Source organism: Dermacentor andersoni, chromosome 6, assembly GCF_023375885.2.
Source record: "Dermacentor andersoni chromosome 6, qqDerAnde1_hic_scaffold, whole genome shotgun sequence".
NCBI lineage: Eukaryota > Metazoa > Arthropoda > Arachnida > Ixodida > Ixodidae > Dermacentor > Dermacentor andersoni.
Genome location: NC_092819.1, coordinates 26,055,494 through 26,076,089, shown reverse-complemented (window position 1 = coordinate 26,076,089; position 20,596 = coordinate 26,055,494). Strand labels below are relative to the sequence as shown.

Here is a 20,596-nt window from a genome sequence, read left to right as displayed (position 1 = left end):
CCACCTCAAGTTTCGCGGGCCACCTTGTGTGGCTGGTGGTTCAAAAGCGAGGAGCAGAACAGATAAACGAGACAAAGTTGGTCATCGCGCGAGATCCCTCGCCATGGAAGTGGGTAATTGAAAGACAGCAGCGTTGATAAAAAAAAAAAAGAGGTAATCAAACGCACAAGTGATGAAAAGAAAATGATAATGGGAATGGTCAGCCAGCCTTTAGTGGCAGCAAACATATATAATTCATAGTGACGGGTGATCCAGCGCGAAGTTGTCAAAGCTGCCATCACGCGCTAGGCTGCGACTATGACCACATACGAATAGAAGTAACAAATTTTGTATTTTTGTTTCTGATCTGAAGTTCGTCTAGCTGTTGGATGAATGATTAAGATGATGGGGAAACGTGCAACACATCTGCCAAAGGAGCTTGCTGTCAATTGGTCAATTGCTTATCACTCCTATAGAGGAGGTTTGTGGAATAGAAGTGAAAAAAGCGTAAATGGAGATAGTGCAGAAGTAAACAATTAAAACGTCCACATTCGTAATGCACATCACATTCTTGGTGCTTGTAGAACTATTGTGTAACAAACTTTTAGTAGTTAATCCCAATCATTTCTATGTAGGTGTTCACACACACAAAGGCTCTGGCACAATGCCCGAGTATCCTTTTAGACTCCTGGACCATTCAACCAAACTTTTAGTCAAACCGAAAGGTCGAAATCAATGATGTACAGTACAGAGAATATCACATACGTGACTACCAGCACAAATTTATTCTCAGAGTGCATCAAAATAAAAACAGGGCATCAGTGCACTTTTCCATCAACGACACATGTCTGCGTTGCCTATCACTGATGTCAAATGACTATTTGCCACGTCTAGAAGCCACAAGGCTCTTGTCAGCACAAGGATTGGCTCAGCACGGCCGTGTGGTCCACACCACAGCTGACCTTCAGAATATTCGCTGTGAGGCTAACCTGTGAAAGAAAAATACATGCTTTACTATGCAATTGCCGAGATATAAATTATTAGCGAAAACAAAAAAAAATCAATTAGGGCAACCATTAACACACCTTATAGTTCGAGTACAGCAAAGTGCTTGCTAGAACTTTTGAATATATATCAATAACTATCCAATAGGTAATATAATATCGACAGTGTTTGATCCACAACAAACCTAACCTTAGCCTTTGTTTTCACAACCTGATGGTGTTTATGATCTCCAATATTTCTTGCAGGACACTATGGGTAATAGCCAGTTATGGACTTCAGACTTTTGAACACATTACAATATTGTTCTTGAACAAAAACAGAGAAATGGAAAAATTAAGACATTAATTCCAGAGTAAAACATTGTACAAGAAAAGTTTCTGAACTACCTACTTATGCTATAATGTAACATTATGACTTATTTCATTCTTGTAGTGTTTACTGTGCTTATTCCGTGTTGTTGAAATGTTACTGTTAAAAAAAAAGAGGGGGGGGTGAGGAGCAGGCCATTAGTTGGGAATAATTACGTGTCATACAATATGATTAACATTGCATTTATGGCAACTTTGTAAAGCACCTTCATTCCAATGTGCCAAATTCAATGTTTGTTTCAAGGAGGGTGGGCCTCGTCAGGTAATAATGAGTTTTTAGCTCCCCCCCCTGAAGTGGCAATGTATGTTGTGTGATGTTGTATATAAAGATGGAATTCAATAAACTCGAAATAAACTCAACTCAATCACTTGTGTAAGGATTAACTCTTCCATTAATGCTAGAAATGTGCTCATTTTCGGTGCTTTTACGCTTTCACATTTTTTTCAAGATGTAGTAGCGACAACATATACTGTGATACAGAAAATTATAGCCTGATCCATACGCGGAAAGCTTTCATTTTTCCAGGGCTTTTTCCAACTTTAATTTTTCCAAAAGCTGGGCCCGACCAGCTTCTGAACCCCCCCCGCTCCCCCCCCCCCATGTGTATACATATATATATATATATATATATATATATATAGGGTGTCCCAGCTAACTTGGATCACGATTTTGAAAAGACCTATGTATTCTTCAGAACAGACACACGTGAATGTTGTTAGCGTTTATCTAAACTTACAGCAGCATTTTTTTTGCTCATGTTTTTTTTTAGTAATTAGCCGAGATATATTAATTAACATTGTAAATATAACTTGAAACGTTCAGGCGTCAATATGAAAGTTGTGGAGCTTCACAAATATTGCCCAAACCAGGTACTTCCAACGAGATAGACTTAGCGTGGCCATTTTTATTTGGGAAAAACGAAAGCCCGCGGAGTTTAAAAATACCATGTGAGGGTGCGCTCTATGCGCCCAAATGCGCCGCGATTACAGCGCTCTCATGAGTGATTTGTAAAAACATTGCCAGCGCTGCGCCTTCCCTTCACTTACGAGAAAGGGCTTCAACCTTTGCTTGGCTCTAACATTACCGGCAGCGGCTGGCGACGGCGCTCCGAAAAAGCGATTCGTCAGCAGCTGCTCGCGCCTGTCGCCGAAGAACGCGCCGTCATCAGCCGTCTGTACCGGGTCTTCAAGAAGACCCGGTACAGAAAGGGTAGATTGTGACTATTCTGTGAACACTGGTTCAACAGTAAAGAGAAAGGTGACCACAATTTTTTTTCTCTTTTAATACTGATATTATAACAACTTAACAGGATCGAAACCAATAAGTACCTCACTCCCTGTTACAAAATGCTGATTCAGTGGTTATTGCAAAGAAAATGCAGCCACAGACACTACAGAAATTATTTGAGAAAAGGCACTGTGATTACTCCATTCTTTATCTCAATTAAATCAAGGAGCTCAAGGAGCTCAAGAACTTACCCTGAATGGAAAATGTTGATCTGATGAGTGACCCAGGCCAAGGCAGCCATTTCTATTCTTTCCCCAGGTGTACAGCTCTCCTCTGTCTGTAAAAATAGAATTAGTGTCACAACCCAAACCACTATCTCTCCCGGCAATGCTGAAATGAGTAGTGCCTCTAAAGCTGGATTTGAAGGGCAAGGCAACATAGAGAATTGAGGCTGAAAACTTATCAGGTGGCAGCTTCGCCACAGAAATGCACGATGAGCATGCTATTCCATTCTTCCCATTTCTCTTACAAGTTAACAGAGCAGGCAAGCATCTCAGTAGTGGGTCACCTATGTAAACGTCACATCTAGCAACAAATGCAAAATGGAAGGCTACAGCACAGCTTGTGTGCACAGAAATTGAGGCGATGATAGAAACATTGAAAATGCAACTTCTCGCCCTTACTGCACAGTTACGTAACTAAGTCAAGCAAAAGGATGTACACAGAGGCAAGTTGGAGGGCATTCGAAGCTGGTTTTTGGTAGCGCTACAACATGAGGACAAAGAAGCACTCAACTGACTAGACAGGCACTGTTATCACAACTTAATTTTTTATATTAACCAAATATTTAGATGCAAAGGAATCTGGTAAAAGCATAATGGACAGCTTTAGCTTGTGCGTAATCATATTGTCGTTTGTGGAATACTGGGTCACCGGAGAGGCGCATGGCAACAGCAATGCTGGTAGTGACATCTTGTGACGGAGAGTTTAACCAGAGAGCACACAGAGCTATATTATAATGCAGTAACTTACCACGTTCTGCATAACTGCTGGTGTGAAGCTTCAGTAGCGACAAAATTATTAACAAGCCATCCTTTTATGGTTTTCCTTCGATGAAAACACTGAAGTGATACAAAACTCTTTCTAACGTGTTGTAGTTGGACAAAGTGCCCAGAGATGTTGTTACCAGCTTTACTATTGCCATCCAAGGCTCCGGTAATCTGGTAATCCATAAAAGGTAAAAAGTTTATGGACAAGCTAAAACTATCTAATGATCAAAACCAAGTGACAATGAAGGGAAGTGACAGAAGCCTTTCATGTTAAAGAGACACTAAAGAAAAGAATAATTCGAGTTTCATTAGTAAATTACCCATCTATAATATCAATAATGCCACTCCTAGTGTGAGAAGAGGCTTGCTAAGTAAAAAAAAAAAACACACAAAAGATGATAAACAGATGGTGATGCTGTCTTGAAGTTACCACACCAGCTAGCTGTGGCATCAGGAATTTTAAAGGTGTCTGCTTGGGCCTAGCTAATTTTCTTATGCATCAGCATTAGGAGCGTCAAAGCGGAACAAAGTGTATACGTGTGAAGTGTGGGGAGCTGGCTACCTGGTAGAGGTAGAGAGGAGATGGGAGAGCTGGACGCTGGACGTGTGTCAAGTGAGCTCCTGAACAACACTTTGGAATGTGGTAACATAGTCTAAACCATGAATCCGGGACCTCAAAGAGGTGCGACATAACGCCTAACAGCTTTCTCTTGCATTTACCGCTAAATCACCATTGAAATTTTATCAGCAAGAACGGACCACATTGTATTCTATATGGCCTGAAGATTGAACTTGGCAAGTAGCAAGAGCTTTTGCTGGGCCACAATGGCTAAAGTATGGAAAAATACTTCAAGATTCATGACGTCACAATGACACACTGGCGCTGGGGTTTAGGCACGAAATTCAAAAAAGGAAACCCTGCTGTTACTTTTTGCCACATGATCACACATTCATAGTTTTCACTTGGTTTTGACAATTTATTTGTTGTTTCCAGTTTCCTTTGTACTTGAAGTATTTAGTTATCAGTAAAAAATTCAGTTGTGAGATCAGCACAAGCCCGGTCAATTACCTACTTCAACGTTCTTGTGTTGTCCCACTTCGAAAAACCAGCTATGAGCTAATGAAGTATTCAAAAGAAAAAATAATTGTTGCAGAAACAATTTCACGATGACTGTTGATGGTAATATTTTTCTTTTTTTTTTTTTCACTTATTTACCCCAAGGGCCTAGAATCAGGCTTTACATAGGGGGGGATAACAACAACAAGAAACTTCAAAGGGGGGTTATAAGCATGAAGATCAATTGTTCAGCATTGGCTCAATAAAGCAACACAATGTGTTTCCACCGTTGAAAGGAATTATGTATGAGGCCTGTACTGCAGCGAGACTCCTCTTTTGGGCGTCCCTAAGGACACTCGGCATCATGTAGAGGAACCGTTGCGAAGCCTGCGCGTTGCACCTGATATGGACGGGGTGCCAGTGCATGCCAACACTTAGAAATGTGCCATGCAGCAACTGGGCTTCTCTCTTGCGCTTCTTTCTGTACCTGCTGCGCCATCTACTGGCACTGCCGAGAACTCCACACGTGGCCTCCAAGACGGGAAGCGTCGTGCGCCGGTTTCTCACAAACGCTGAGAATTGTTACCTTGCTTGCCACACAGTCAGCGGCACATACTCAGCGATTCAAGTTGGTGTGAAGTTAATTGAATAGCAGCCCATATACCCAGCGCATTCATGGCGCAGCTCGCTAAAGCATTGGTGTGAAAGGCGCTCATTGGAAAGTGCCACCTACCCAGTGCATTAGTGGCACAGCCTGCTAAAGCATCGAGTTGTTGTCCTGGAGCAACCCCTGTGATGTGGACTCGATACCGTTCAGCATTGGATAAATTTAAAGGATCCCTTTCGTCATTGTAGAGAGACACATTCCCAGTGGCGTATACCTAGTTACCCAAGTTGCCAGCAAAGAGGTTCACTGAAGACGCACAGACCGAGTGCCAGTGCCATATAGCCAGTGCTCCAAGTCGACATGAAAGAGTTTCTTCGAACAGCGGTATCTACCCAGTCCTGCATCTACAGTGACTCATGTCTCTGTGAAAGAGGTTCGTTGAAGAATGGCACGTACGTACACATTACCACACATTCAGTGATACAAGTTGGTCCGATGGTTGGTTTCGGACCCTATTCTCTCAGCACAGCAGCCCAATGCACTACCAATTCTAACCACCTAGTGACTTAGGTAGGCAGAAGAAACGGTTAGATAGAAACATAGGTACAAACATAGCCCCCGGAAAGTGCACGAAGTACCCAAAGAATGCTAGCGCATTAATAGACTGGTATGTAAGCAGAATTCCTGTAGCAGAAACTATGCCACCAGGGTCATTGCATTTCCAAATCAACAATAGCAAAAAACAAAAAGCCACGTGATGACTCACTGTTTAAGGCTGCAAAATGGTTCAGACCACAGAACAGGTCAACAACATGGGTGTCAGGGGTAAAATGATTTGCTCCAAACAGTGGCCTTGGCAGCAGAGTAGGAATGGCCTTGAAAGACACTTCGGGCCCCAGACCAAGGAGGCCATATCCCCACACATAGACATCACCACCCTCTGCAAGACAAGCAGTTATCAGTACTTTTCAACACTAAACCGAGTGCTCTTGCAAGACTGCTGAACAATTTTAAGATCAGCTGTGGCAGATGGCACAGTTCTAGTACTTGAGCTGGATTACTCGAAGAGGTAGATAATTCTTGGACAAGAAATTAAAATGCAGCATCGGCTAATTAACAGGATGTATCTAATTAGGTCTCCAACTGACTGCTTTACAGCACACACCGCAGGCTACGAATTGTAGCTGGCGAGACCACAAGGCATGTCCACTTGGAACAAATTTTGAGGATGACACCAGTTTCAAAATATGCAGCATCAAATTTGTGGCCGAAATGCACTGTTGTCCCGCTTACTTTTTTATTTTTACGAAACGGCATTTTATGCACTGAAGCACAAAAATAACTGGAACACCAATATATTTTGTTGAATACTTTGGGAATGAATATTCTCAAAGTTGGTGTATTCAAAATTCGTTTTAAGTGGATACACCTTGTGAACTCGTCGGTTACAATTCGTAAACTGCAATATGTGCCGTAAGGTAACTAGCTAAAAGCTTAATTAACAAAATTCTGTTAATTAGTTACTACATTAATCTTTATTTCTGATTTAACAACAGAGGAGGATGAGAAAAAACTGTAAGATGGCTTGAAATACCTTTCATTTTCATTTGTTTGTTGTTTGAGACATACAGCTGTCTCAGGTGCTGCAGCAAAAGGCAGTATTCTTGCCTGACAAAGGCTACAGCACCCAAGGCATGTTGACACTCTGCAGCAAACAACAGCACAACAAGTGTTACAATTTTCAAAATATGATAACATATCAAAACAATAAAGAATTCGAATCTTAATCAGAACATGTTAAAAAAGGAAAACAAAACAATAACACTGAGGTACATAAGGAAGTTATACAATAAAGCAGCGAAGAAAATACGTTTTAACAGATTTCTTGAACCTCAAGCTTCATTTCGAAGTTTGTAATTGTTCCAGGATTGTGGGATTATTGTTTAGTAACGTCGATATTTGAAAGTGTAATGCCTGTTTCTCGTAGTTCGTGCGAGTAAGTGGTATAGAGATTGGGTCATGTCTGAGATTATACGGAGTTTCTTTGGTGGCGAAGGTCTGATTAAACTGTATGTGATCAGTTTGACGGAGACGGAACACCTTAGCTTGATTATGCATTTCAATTTCTTGCACAAGTGATGTCTGCCTCTTTAAGTAATCCAGCTCAAGGACTACACTTAGAAAAAAGAAGATAAAAAAATAAAGCAGAAATCTTTGCAACACCCAGTGCAACTGTCACATCTTGAGTGTGTGTGTGACCATGAAAACATACAGAGTATGAGAAAGAAACAATACACATAATCAGCTGTTACTTTTACTGTGTTTATATTTGCTTGAGTTGTTTGTTCACTAGACAGCGCAATTGATTAAGCCTGCCTTTCTGTCCTGCCATAAACATCCACTAAAAAGAAATTGTGTTTCTAAGCTGAAGCCTCTCCAACAACAGTTGTGCTCATCACTTTGTAGGAAAGATAGCAAAAAACACAGCGATACACAACGTTGTAAGAGGTCAACAGCAGATGCTGGCACTCATTATCAAATTGTTATGTCTCTACAGCCATAGTTGGTTGCCGAAGATTTTACTAACTCAAGGAAACAGGTACATGGTAGTTCACACGTAGGAGCCAGCACAGCACTGGTGAGGCGTTTGTTCCATGAGGTGCGCTCGTGCCAAAACCGCCAGTGCCTTTGCACGCGCACTTCATCGTTGTCGTCTTCTGGCGACACAACAAATTACACACACACACACACACTATTAAAGCTATGTTTAACTAGGCCTTGTTTATGTATATAAAGTCGTTTATTAGCAGCTCTTTAGTGTGCTTTCAATTAATCATGGCTTCTCCAACACCATCATTTCATGTTTAGACAAAGTGATTCAATGTTTAGAGAAAATTCAAGCAACTCTTCAAAAGTGTGGTATCATAAAAGCATTGCATCAGTTATATTTTTCTCTTGGTGCATCTGCTCACACTAATGTATTTACTCATATAATGTATCACTTTTTTTCGCAGTAAATTAATTCGAAGTTGGGGGCTGCAATAATCATGAGGGGAAAGTTTTGTGAGGGGAGGTCCTGGGTGCTAAAGAGAAAAATCGAAAGTGGAGTGGTTGTAAGGTGCTGTTCTTGCTGCAGCCACTGTAAGCTCAAACAAAATATTACTACCCAGCAAAATTTACCTTTGTATTAAGAGCACAGGGTCGACACTAGCAGTAATTACAAAGGCCGTCTATTTGGAGACAGTAGCTGAACCTGGAATCACTAAATGAATAAGTAACATGATTCCAGGCCGACCTATTCAGAGTCAGCGTCAGCACTGACGTCACTTATAGCTTCCGCATCGCCAGCCACGTCACCATTGTCGATACTGACGCAGGCGTTCAACTTGAAACAAGCCATTTAGCTTCCATATCGCCCTACGAAGACAAGCAATGTTTGCGTTAGCTGTCTACGTGCAACTCAAAAACTTCACGAAAGCACAAAACCACGCCACTTTCGGTTTCGATTGGATTTGATTGCACTGTGGTTGGCACACCGACAGTGTGCTCAGCTGCCATGTGCTATCATTATCACTGGCAGGAACAAGCCAATGACAGTCGCTGCAGCAATTTTCGACGGTGTGATGATTACTCAAGGAAAGAAAGAAGCCTAATTTTTGATGGCCAATGTGGCGGGGGGGTGCAAGTATTATGCGAGTGCAAGAATTCTGCGAGGAAATATGATAATTGAGACAGCTAAAAGAAATGTGCCTGCGATATTGTCCTATTATGGTTTCTCAGTACATTGTTGGCCTTGTGTTAATATAACTACTCTAATATGACGACGACAATTTAACTTAAACGACAGAAAGAAGATAAGATTAAGAACTGACATTTGAAAATATCACAAGATCTGCCCACACAAACAAGGCAAGAGAGAAGGAAACAAAGTACTGCAACATGCCAACAAGAAACAGATGAAACCTACATTTAATTGCAGAATGGTCAAGAGTGGTCCAAGGACATTTGAATACTTTCTGTACGAGGCTTCAACAGCAGAAGGCCATATGAAAAGTGGTTTCAAGGCCATTGTTAAGTAATCTTGTTAAATGTTGCATCTTGTCATGAAATGGGTTGGTAATGATTTTAGTGTGAGTACTATTAAGGCTGGCAGCAATTATCCGAACATGAGGTGAAGGAATTTTGCACACACAAGATTCACCTTGCATTCTGCAGGGTGCGCATTTCCGAGTGACTCAGTTACAGCACACTTTTGTGGGCATGCAACTAATTACAGTACAACCTCACTGATGCATTCATGGCTTGATTGATCTGCCAAACTACGCATTCGTAGCAGATAACAATGAAAATATCTCGTTAGGATTTTCCAAGTGATACAGCTCTCCTCACATCCGGTGTTGACGTGCTTGCCTGTGGTCTACTGTTCTATGGCATTCTTTGCTTGGCACACACACAGAAACACTGTGAGGACACAGGCAAGCAGAAAGGATTAATATTTACTGAAACAAATGCCGTTAATTGGCACACACAACTAAGATCTAGATACATTCTCAAATTGATGCCTACATGATTACCTGTCAGCACACATAAGTGACACATTTGATAAACCTTTCAGACATCTACCAGTCACATAGAAGGCTTGGCAGTATTGAACAACAATGTAATATAAATCGATGTGCATTAACATTGTATGGATGTGCCTACTGGTCATTGACATTATGAAATAACAAACACAACAACCTACCTGTGACTACTCCACACATTGTTCCCCCACTGGCAACAGCCTTCACTTTTCCAAAGGGGAAGTTTAGGTTCCTTGCAAAGCACATCTGCAAAAACACATTTTACAGCTTTACATGCAGCAGCAACATAGACGTCAGCACTACCACACTCTCCGTGCCACCTGGATGCCTTCTGTACCAGACGGGTTAACCACTGTACTTGCCAACATGCCTTCACTCAAAGTCCCTGCTCGACTCTGATGATGATCATTAATGGCATTTCCTCTGAACAGGTGTGGCGAAAAATAAGTGCCTAGCTAGTGTGAGCTGCTAAATGTCACCATATTGTAATCTAGCATTCTATCTATTATCCCTGCTCTATCATGTAAAAATTACCTATGCCTGTTATGATTTCGTTATCATCTCTCCCCTGATTTTTTCCACCAACACTCTAAATATCTCTTGTATACCTCAAACACTGATCAGTTAACACTCCCATTGGCTTTGAACCTCAGCACTTCTGGAAAGTGGATGTTCCCTATGGTTCTGGCTGGATTAATCTCATAGAATTCCATTACAAAGTGGCGAGTCATCTATGAATTTTTCTTTCCTGCAGCAAATGCATGTCTCATCTGTTGCAAATATTTGCTCCTGTATGATCTTGTCCTGATCTTGGCCAGCACGGGCCTCAAGAAGCAAGGCCCTTTATGTTATCATACAAATTTTCTTTCCATGTTTCTTGTTTGCTGCCTTTGTAAAAATGTATGATCTCTTTTGCCAAGAGGAGTGCAGTGTCACCTTTTGATTGAAGTGCTCAGTATCCTTCAGTAATGCTTATCGATAATTCATGCAATGAGGAGTTGCTTGAGGAACACATATGTGGACCAGTGCATTCAAGTAGGCCCAAAAACGCGCGATTACAAAACTAAATCTTGGGGATTGCCGAGATGCTTGACTAAAGGGCAGTTCTAGTTTCTGAGAGTGGTGCTGTCCGCCACTTCATGGAATTCAGAAGAAGCTTTGAATTGAGGCATGCTGGTGAATGTTAACTTGCATGACGGTCCAAGTAACAAATTTTTGTATATTTACTCTAAACATGTTGAGAGCTTTCTTATGAAGGTACCAAGCGAACGATGTCTGCCACAAAGCCATATTGTGTTCCAGAAGTAAGAGAAAGAACTTGCACTAAGAGTGGATCCAGACAGTCGTTACTTATGGTTCTTGCGAGATGGCAATAAAAACCGACACAGTCTTGATTAGTGAAAGAATTCCGCAAATATGTCTGATAAATCACGTGGACTTCAACCCCATACTATGGCATGATATACGATGTTGTGCAGCATGCACAGCCACTGTGTTATCAAGTGTCTGTTTTAATTCTTTGTGATTAGTCTGAAACTTTCTTTCTCTGATGAAATGAGGCCATGAACATGACTTTAACAGCACCATAAAAGGCACTGTGATCACGAAATCAATGCTGTAACACACCTGCTTGTCGTCTGTCTGCCGTCCAAACTGACCGTACTCAGAATTACCCCAGCCAAATAGGTCACCAGAGTCTGCAAGACAATCATATGTATAAGCTTTACAGTACCTTCATTAGTGATATTAAAGTACTAGAAGACAAGGCTAACGCTGTAACTAGTAGTCAACCAAGAACTTAGGTGAAGGTGCCTGGACCATAGGGCTAGCAGAGTTACCCTCACTTTACAAGAACACCAGGTTACACTTGGTAGCAATAGTGAAAAAAGCAACAATGCAGGCCTTCAACAAAAATTTGAAGGCCAGTATGTACTCTCTTGAGCAGTATGAGAGGGAACACACAAATTGCTTTCAAGAAGCCATAGAGGCTGAATGTAAGTGTTTCTCATGAAAGTAATTAATGGGACTAAATGTTCAAGAAACCTGCTTGTCACAGATTGACATGTCAGTTTCCAGTCCACACAAAATGAGTAATCATTGCTTAATGATGCATTCAGTGTTCTCTCTCATATTACATGCCCCTGTACAACCAGAACTGGCTTGAAGCTGAGTACTGTGGCTCTCATTGTAGCACTCTAAAGCTCTGCAGGAAAAAAAGAACAGAAAGAAACCCCTCCTCTTGCCACTTCATAGCTCCGGAGCACTAGGAATGCACAGGGATCTCATCACCTTGATAAGATGATGCAGCATCAATTGCAGTCATGCATGCAATGGCCCAGGAACTCTCATGGCTATGCATCAAATTTGTGAAAAATGGCACTTTATCTGTTCACTGGGCAAACATTTATTCTAGTTGTACGTTATGCTTATTATGCACTTATGCTCATGAGTGGAGGGCTTCTGCAGGAACCTCACTGCAAATCAGCTTGTGCCAATTTGTGAATCCAACTTTCTGATACTGGATATGATGGGAACATTTTGGCTTCATACACTACTTCGCTATGATAAAGTTTGGTTGTAGGATAAAAAAGTCATTTGACGGCATCATGTTAATGTACAGCATGGCTCGCTGTTAAACAGAACGCCTTAAAGAAATGCCAGCACTAACTATTGCTCATATTAGACAAGAAGGTGTCCGCAATCATGTTTTATCAATCAACATTTATCTAATGGATATTATGAGCCACCAATCTTCTTAAATATGAGAAGACTCCTCAAAGTTATGTGAAACCAAATACTAAATTGGTGATCCCATTAATAGCAAACTGTGCTGTACATCTCCCACAGGTGCAACTCACCAGACACGGCTAGGATGCAGTCTACGGTGCCAGCTATCCGGACAATACGAACTCCACTGAGGTCCCCGTTGACACGCTGCGGCGTGCCTTGGCTGCCCTGAATGCCCAGCCCAGTCTGCCCGTCAGCACTCCATCCACAGCTGTACACTGCGCCTTCAACCGTGAGGAAGAGAGTGTGGTCCTGCCCACAAACCACCTTCATGGAAGAGGAGAATGCATTGCAATTGAGCTGTAGTTTGGTCTGCCTTATCTGCAACCTAAGGTTCGTCTGTGAATGCATGTGTGTGCACATGTAGAGGTTGTGTTGTGGCAAGGCAACAAATATGGCTAGTTGGTTGGGACTCATCTTAAAGGGTCCCTAAACCATTCTGAACTCAACATCTTTTTACACATGATGGCAAGAACTTTTTGAAGTGATGTTGTGACAAAAAAGTTGCAGGCATTTGATGAATGATTACGAAGCCACTGCGGTTTCTCATTTGCCCTTACTGCCCCCCCCCGACCGGTGCACTCTCCTCCTTGGTATGTGCTTCTCTTTATTCCGTCTCGCCAATTCTGTACCGTACAGCAAAAGCAACGAGTCAAGTTACCCAACCAGAATAGAGAAACAGAAGGACTTAATTATCTACCTCTGATCACTTCCTGCGCAATGCCGACTTAGTGGGACATTCACAAATAGATCAAAGGCACACAAAGGACAAGCCCTCACCCCTACTCATAACACACAGCTGGCTCCTGTCAAGTTTGTGCTTTTGTCCCTTGTTGATCAACCGTTCAACAACTTTTACCCTGAGGATGTCAAATGTGTGACCCTGCTGCCATCACAACATGTGAGAAAGGGACTGGAAAAGCCCAGAGAGAAGCATGGGATTTTTTTTTTTTTAATTTGTGGTTTCCCTGCAGTGCATAGTGTTGTCATGTTTGCCAAACAAGATTGTCATAGTATTCTGTACATGATGTAGGTGCTCAGTTAAAATGAGTTCAAAATGTCAGAGGTTGTTTAAGAGCCCTTTTTGAGCACTAACAAGACAAAAAACAAGAAAGAAGTGTTGTGTCTGCCTGCTTTCTTAACTGTTGATTGCTGTTAGTACTATTGCTGGTCCTTAGGAATGCACAAATTGTGTGTTTGAAAATGCTGTCATTGATCCCTTTATTGAAAGTACTCCTGTTAACTCTAATCTTCAGCTTCCATATCAGTTGTAAGGCAACTATCCTGCACCCTGAGCTAAACACTACTGTAACGTCCATTGTTGCTATGCAGGAGTTTGGCGGGCAGGCTATCGTGGAAGTGACACATGTCAAATTGTAACTTCAGAGTTTTTAGAATGAAAGAACATATTTAGATTTGAACAAAACATTGTTACTTTTTGTGATTCCCCTATAGACTTAAGTGCTTATCCCAGCACTTTGCAGGGCTTCAGACTCCAGATCATAGAGATTCTACCTGCATAAAATAATTGATTCGGTGTTTTGCTTTAGTGTCCCATTTAAGAACAATATTCAAGTTTCTCAAATGTCTAAGCATCTTTCATTCTTCTTAAATAGCTTTTGCTTGCACCATGTTTGTTGTATTAAGCATTTTTGCAGAACAGGAAATGAAAAAGAAATGCCTCTCGAACCAGTGCAGAAAATTGTACATGAAAAAATGAGAGACGCAAGATTAAAGAACATACATCAATAATTTTTCCAGGAATGCCTTGAACCTGGCGAGGGGTGGCATAGCTTTCAGGGCTCTCGTCTGGCACAACTGGTCGACCACACTGTCCGAATGAGTTGTTCCCAAATGAAAATGCTGTCAAAGCAGATGTTATAATTGATAAATTGTGATGAAGGTCACATCAGTGCACTGTGGCCAAAATACAATGGAAAATTGCTTCTAAGTTTCTTCATGATAGTTTAGACTAACACATAAACAGGTTATATTTCACCAGAACTAAACGTGCACAGGCAGAACAAAATGCAAGCACCCTTTATATGCCATTACTTGAGACATCAATGTGCAGACAGTTCTTGAATGCATGTTACACATGGCCTTAAATGATAAAGCATGAATCATGCCACTCATCACACAATGCAATGCAGAAATACACAAGCAGTGCATACAGTCCTACATTTTTTTGTTCACATACACAGTACACTTTCAATTCTGGCCTAGCCACAGTGCATCTTCAACTTAAACTGTTCGAAGCAGCTCAAGTGGGTGTGTGCCATCTTTTTCTCATGCACGAAGCACGTGTTAAAGTATGTAAACCCTGCAACAGAAGACAGCTAACCGTGTTAGTCACAGAGGTGCACAGTCTCAAAATAGAAAAAGCATTAGCTCTTTTTAGAAAGCCAGATGACATAACATGACAATAATCACAGTCCCCTTGTAAAAGTATTCAAATTATTATTATTTGTTTTGAACACATATACACATATACACAGTTAACAGGAAAAGGAAAGCAAGGAGCAGGCTGGCAACTGCCACCGGAAGGGGCACAACGCCTGCCTACTCTTCTGAAGGGAGGTGACATCAACACAAAAATGGAAGATAGGAAGGAGGGGAGGAAAAAGGAAAGGAAGAGCAACAGGACAAATCTAAAGACTAAAGGAGAACACTGCAACAGGACAAATCTAAAGACTAAAGTAGAACTCTGCAGCCGGAATTAAAGGGACGCCGCGTCGAACAGCCTCCCCAATTATCAACCACATCCATGGCTAGTTCGCTATGCAGCTAATTGTGTTCTCCATGATGAGACGCCAAGTACAGCTGCACGTAATCACCATTTCACCGGTAGTCGGTTCACAATATACACTACAAGGTGTTTGAACCGGCCACCTCCCATCTTTGAAGGAAGAAGCGTTAGGGCACAGTACTGGTCACACACAGTAAATAGGCCATAATTCACACCCAGCAGACTGTATTATCGAACTTACCCTGTATGAAGTGGAAAAATATGCATAAATAATCAAATGACCTCACATGATGTCTGTGAGGATCAGAAAGCAGAGTCACACACTTTGGTGCGTTTAGAGTGAAATACCGAAGCAATGATGCATTGTAAAGGGCAAAATTTCTTGATAGCGTTCTTAAAGATTGCACAGAAAAACGTACAGTATCATTTTATCAACAAACTTACCACCTTCCTTGTCAGTAAGCACTATGCTGTGTGAACGGCCACAAGCAACACGCAAGACGCGTGTTGACTCGCTTCTTAACGGAAGTGGAATGCCCACCGGCTCTGTCAACACCTTCAGGGGGTGCCCTAAGGAAAATGAGCAGCAGAAGAGCGGGTAAGCACAACCCACTCAGCAGCAGAGAGTGAAAAACAGCAAACTACGGAGGTGCTACATATGACTGAAGCTATGTAAAGACTGACTTATCAGACTGCAGCTGTGCTATATTTGGCACTACGAGTTTCTGCTGAAGACTTAACTTATCACTTCTTGTTTCAAAAACACTGTAAGGTCTGCTGGGCAAGCCATGTCTGTCAGTGTTGCCTAATTAGATTAAATTCTGGGGTTTTACGTGCCAAAACCGTGATAGGATTATAAGGCACGCTCTAGTGGAGCACTCCAGATTATTTTTGACCACCTGGAGTCTTTTAATGTGCACCTAAATCTAGGTACATGAGCGTTTTGGTACTCTACCCCCGTCACAATGTGGTTGCGACAGCTGAAATTAAACCCACGACCTTGAGCTCAGCAGCACAGCACCATGGCCACTAAACTACCACAGCAGGTTGTTAGCAAGCCTACATTTGATGTCAAAAATGTCAGATGGTCAAATTTAGTTCAGAGCCCCCTACGTAGCCCAAATCTCTTGGGCTTTAAACCACATCAATTAATTCATGAAGTCAAATTCTTGGCCCATTCGAGGTGGTGGCAATAGTTAGCACACACCACATAATACCCAAGAAGCATATTCTAGTAGTCCCAAGCAGCAGAAATGCACATTAATAGGCGGCAATAAAGAAACTACTATCACTATAAGGCTGCTTAAAACAAATCCTTGCCTCTGCGAACACACTGATAGCCCAGCTGGAAGTCAGTGTTGATGCCAGTGCCAAAAACTTTGCTCGGGCTCTTAAGTTTGTCTTCTTGCGCCGAGAGCAAAGTGAATCCGTAGCCACAGGCCACATCGTCAACCTACAAACAATAAATGTGAGATTAACACAGTATATGGAACACAGTGGCTGGGGAAACATGTTCACAAAGCGGGAACTGTGAATTCACTCAGAATGTGGTATCCAGTTTGACCGTGCCGTGAACCTGGCTTTGCCCTCTTTCATAAGGAATGCAATGTAAATTGATTAAGGTAAGCTAATGGAGAAACGAGGGCTCATGCTTTCAGCCTATTTTCTAGACTTGTCAGATACTAAACGTGCCAAGAGAGTAAGCTGGCAACATACGTTAGTACCGATTGCATAAACGCCTTATAAGTCATAGTACGTTAATAATGTGCATAGTTTAGCACAGCACTGTGTAACTTTTATGCAGACCATCGAACTGTGCAACTCTTATGCTGGTCAGTAAATCTCGGATGAACTTTTCATTCTTAAACTACTTTGCTTCACTCGAAACAACACCCTCTTTAACGTCTCTGGCCTTGAGAGTAAGCAATTAAACACATATAAAGGCACTGACAGTACTAAGTAAACGCAGATCACACCCGATTAAACGATCGAATGATGAGTTGGTTTGATCGGATTAGCCCATTTCCAACTGGTAGCAGCCGGTGGCTGCAAATATCTAGAGGTTGTAACTGGTTTAAAGTGAGGCTGGGGCGCTATCTGCGTGGAGTCGATAGGTTCCAGGTGAACATTCCAAGTACAGGTCGCAGCTAGAAAATCAAATAGACACCGACGCGAACGCCGGTGTATCTGTAACATGCAATCTAACGATGTCACATTTTAGTAAGTGTGCGGCATGCTTATGAACATACGAGCATGATAATTGAAAGGGCAGACTACCGTGTAGAACTCGGAGAAAGGCAGCTTGTACGGCTTGTTATGGCTGGACCTGGGCTCATGTCCCAGCTTGGGTCGCACAAGCTTGTCATGACCCAGAGCGCCTGTCAGACAGCTGCCCCAGGCGTACACCCGTTTCCGACGCTTGGTTTTTTCGCCCGTGTACTGAAACACCGGCATCTGATCATCAGAGGTCGGTGCATCGCGAGCTTTCGTGCGGTTCCCACGATGGGTGTCCATCACCCCTGTGCCGCATGGACACAATAGCGACCGCAGCTGCCTGATCGCTGTGGATCGCGTCAAAACAGTCGTGCCGTTCATGATTGCGCAAAGTTCGAGGCACGAGCAAACGATACACTTTTAACTATTGTCACAGCACTGAATACTGCCAATTACAACGACTAGAGCGGCGGTAACGCTACAACGCCTACAGCCATGCTACAGCAGACAGCATGAGGACAGCGCCAAATAACAGACAAAATGGTGACACAACTATTTCGACGGGTGGTAATTATTTTCAGTTCCTTTTTAGAAATTTATTGCCATTATAACTTACTTTCCCTATGAGTGCTACCTTAATTTAGGGCAGCGCCTCCTCTATCTTTTTGTGCCTGGTAAAAGGAGAGAAGAACAAAGGGAACCGGCCGTCAGCCCTAGTACGGCTTTTCGCCGCCCGCCGCCGCCGCTTAAACTTCGTCACTCCTCTTCGTTTATCATCCTTTTCACTCTCCTTTCTCGACCGTGACGCCGCCTACACCGCTCGAGCGTAGCAGACGACCTTTCACAGAGTGAATGCACGCATAGCAAGGCGCGGTTGACTTTCTAGTTCCGAGTAACTTCGTGTACACCAATATAATCTATATACGGACGGTTATACAAATTCGGTGACGGCAGCTTCTTTTTGTATTAAGAGGAAGCTTTAGCTCGGGTGCTTCTATCTAAATACAAGTAAAAGGAGAATTCGTTTTTCTCGGCAACCACTGCACCAAATTTTACGAGGTTTGTTGAATTTAAAAAAAAAACTTAAGATCTAGTGACTGTTGGCTTCGGATTTTTGATTTAGGTTGTAAATTTTGATTAAAAATTGCCAAAATTCGAAAAATCACAGAAAACGAAACTATCAAGTTTACAACCCTGTAACTAAGCAACAAAAACTGAAAATACAATTGCGTGAATTGCATCTAATAGTACATCTAAAGCGGACAAAATTTATATGTTACACATGAATCCCCCCAAAATTAATAATATGGAAATGCAGCTTTTGAAAAAACCCTTGTAAACAACGTAACAAATGCACGTAAGATATAAAATGACGTATCGAATTTGTACGCTTTCAATGATCTAATGAAATCCGTTTACAGAATCGCGATATCTGTTTTTTTATACCGAGCTATGAATCTGTAAACTTCGTGCTTTTATGTTTTTAAAGCTTTCAAATTTTTGAAGATCTCTTTAACTAAATTCAGGACCTAAATCGACATTCCGCTACCAACAGTCACTATAAGTTAACTTTCTCTCTCGAATGCAACAAATTTCATTAAAATCGGTCCAGGGGTTATCTCAGAAAAACGTTTTTGCGTTTTACATGTATTTGAATAGGCCGCGTCGGAGTTGGGCCCGAGCTAAAGCTTCCTCTTAATAACTTTTGTTCTTTTTTAAGTATCAGAACGAGCGCTAACGCTGTGGCATGACGACTCCGAATGTATCGCGTGCGCTACGATTAGGTACGCAACATTTGTCGAGCGCGTGTTGCAAGATCATGTTGCGAATGGTTGTAAATAACACATGTACAATCTAATGCCAACATCCTGACCTCCAGCAAGCCCTCAGTAGCCTAAATATTCCGCGCCGTCCTTGCCATGTGAATTCGCGGAGCGTGTCAGCTATGACGTACGAGGGCTGGCAGAAGGCACGAACGAACGCTGCTCCGAATGTTCGAAAGAGTATTACGAGCGACACTGCCGCCAACGTGCGTGCTTGTCAATCTTCTAAGCACGCGCAAAGACTCAGAGGTGGGCGCTTGTGCTATTTATGGTTCTCGCGCCTCAAAGTCGACAGAAATGCGCGCGGCCGATCATCGAGTCGGGATTCTGGGTACATAGAAAATGAAATCAGTTTTTTCTTTCGCGAAGCGGGAATGCGCTAACAGCGCTTCATTCGGGCTCAAACAAGTTCATTATTTTTTTCAGATTAGTGACTCGTCACGAATAACATTTCATCGTGCGTTAGCTTGTCCGTTAGCCCGTCCGTTCACGAACTGACGTACTTGTCGCGATCCGAGTTGCACTAAGGTGTGTGCATTGAGGACGGTTGCGCTCGTTCCTAAATAGGTAACACTTGCGAGATATGACTTTAGTGAAGTGATGACCGCGCAAAGAATTGCCGCGCTATGACGTGGCTGAAGTTGCGGTAAGTGAAATTATGCAGTCGTTCACATTGAGGCACCATTTATTGTCTCATTACGTGTCTCTCAGAGACATAGTGGTAGAACGAGCTAATAGTTGAACAAGCGAGTAAGCGAACGACTAAACGAACGACGACTAAACCAGCCAGTGAACGAGAGGGCAACCACACGTTTTCTTTGCGAGTGCTCCACCGCCGCATCTTAACCTACCGACACTTTCAAGCTGACACGAATGAACACCTACGTCTCAAAGCCTTATGATGCTGTCGTTCGGTGACGAACGCGGTTTCGGGAGAGCGCGCACACTTTTCCTTTGTAACGCAAATCCACTGGGCGACCGCCATGACGAACACGAACAAAAGAGGCAAACAAAGCTATTCGCTCTACACAAGGCTAGTTACTAACCACAAAATGCAGAGAGTTTCTTTCCCAAGATGAGTTTTCACGCTCGAGCCTCAAATTTAGTCAAAAGGAATGCGCTGAATCCTAAAGGTTTCGTAATCACG

At 42.3% G+C, this 20,596-nt stretch overlaps 1 protein-coding gene across 1 annotated transcript; it reads right to left on the bottom strand.

Annotated features, from left to right (window-relative positions):
- Positions 1–734: 734 nt before the first annotated feature.
- On the bottom strand, positions 735–18,163 carry LOC126521710 (RCC1-like G exchanging factor-like protein). Its single transcript, XM_050170446.2, has 10 exons — positions 17,690–18,163; positions 16,733–16,865; positions 15,857–15,982; positions 14,408–14,526; positions 12,735–12,930; positions 11,503–11,573; positions 10,038–10,122; positions 6,060–6,233; positions 2,832–2,917; positions 735–968 (listed from the first exon to the last, which is right to left on the bottom strand). The coding sequence occupies exons 1-10, from the start codon at positions 18,005–18,007 to the stop codon at positions 891–893; spliced, it is 1,386 nt and encodes a 461-aa protein (XP_050026403.1). The 5' UTR covers positions 18,008–18,163; the 3' UTR covers positions 735–890.
- Between the last annotated feature and the right edge of the window lie 2,433 nt (positions 18,164–20,596).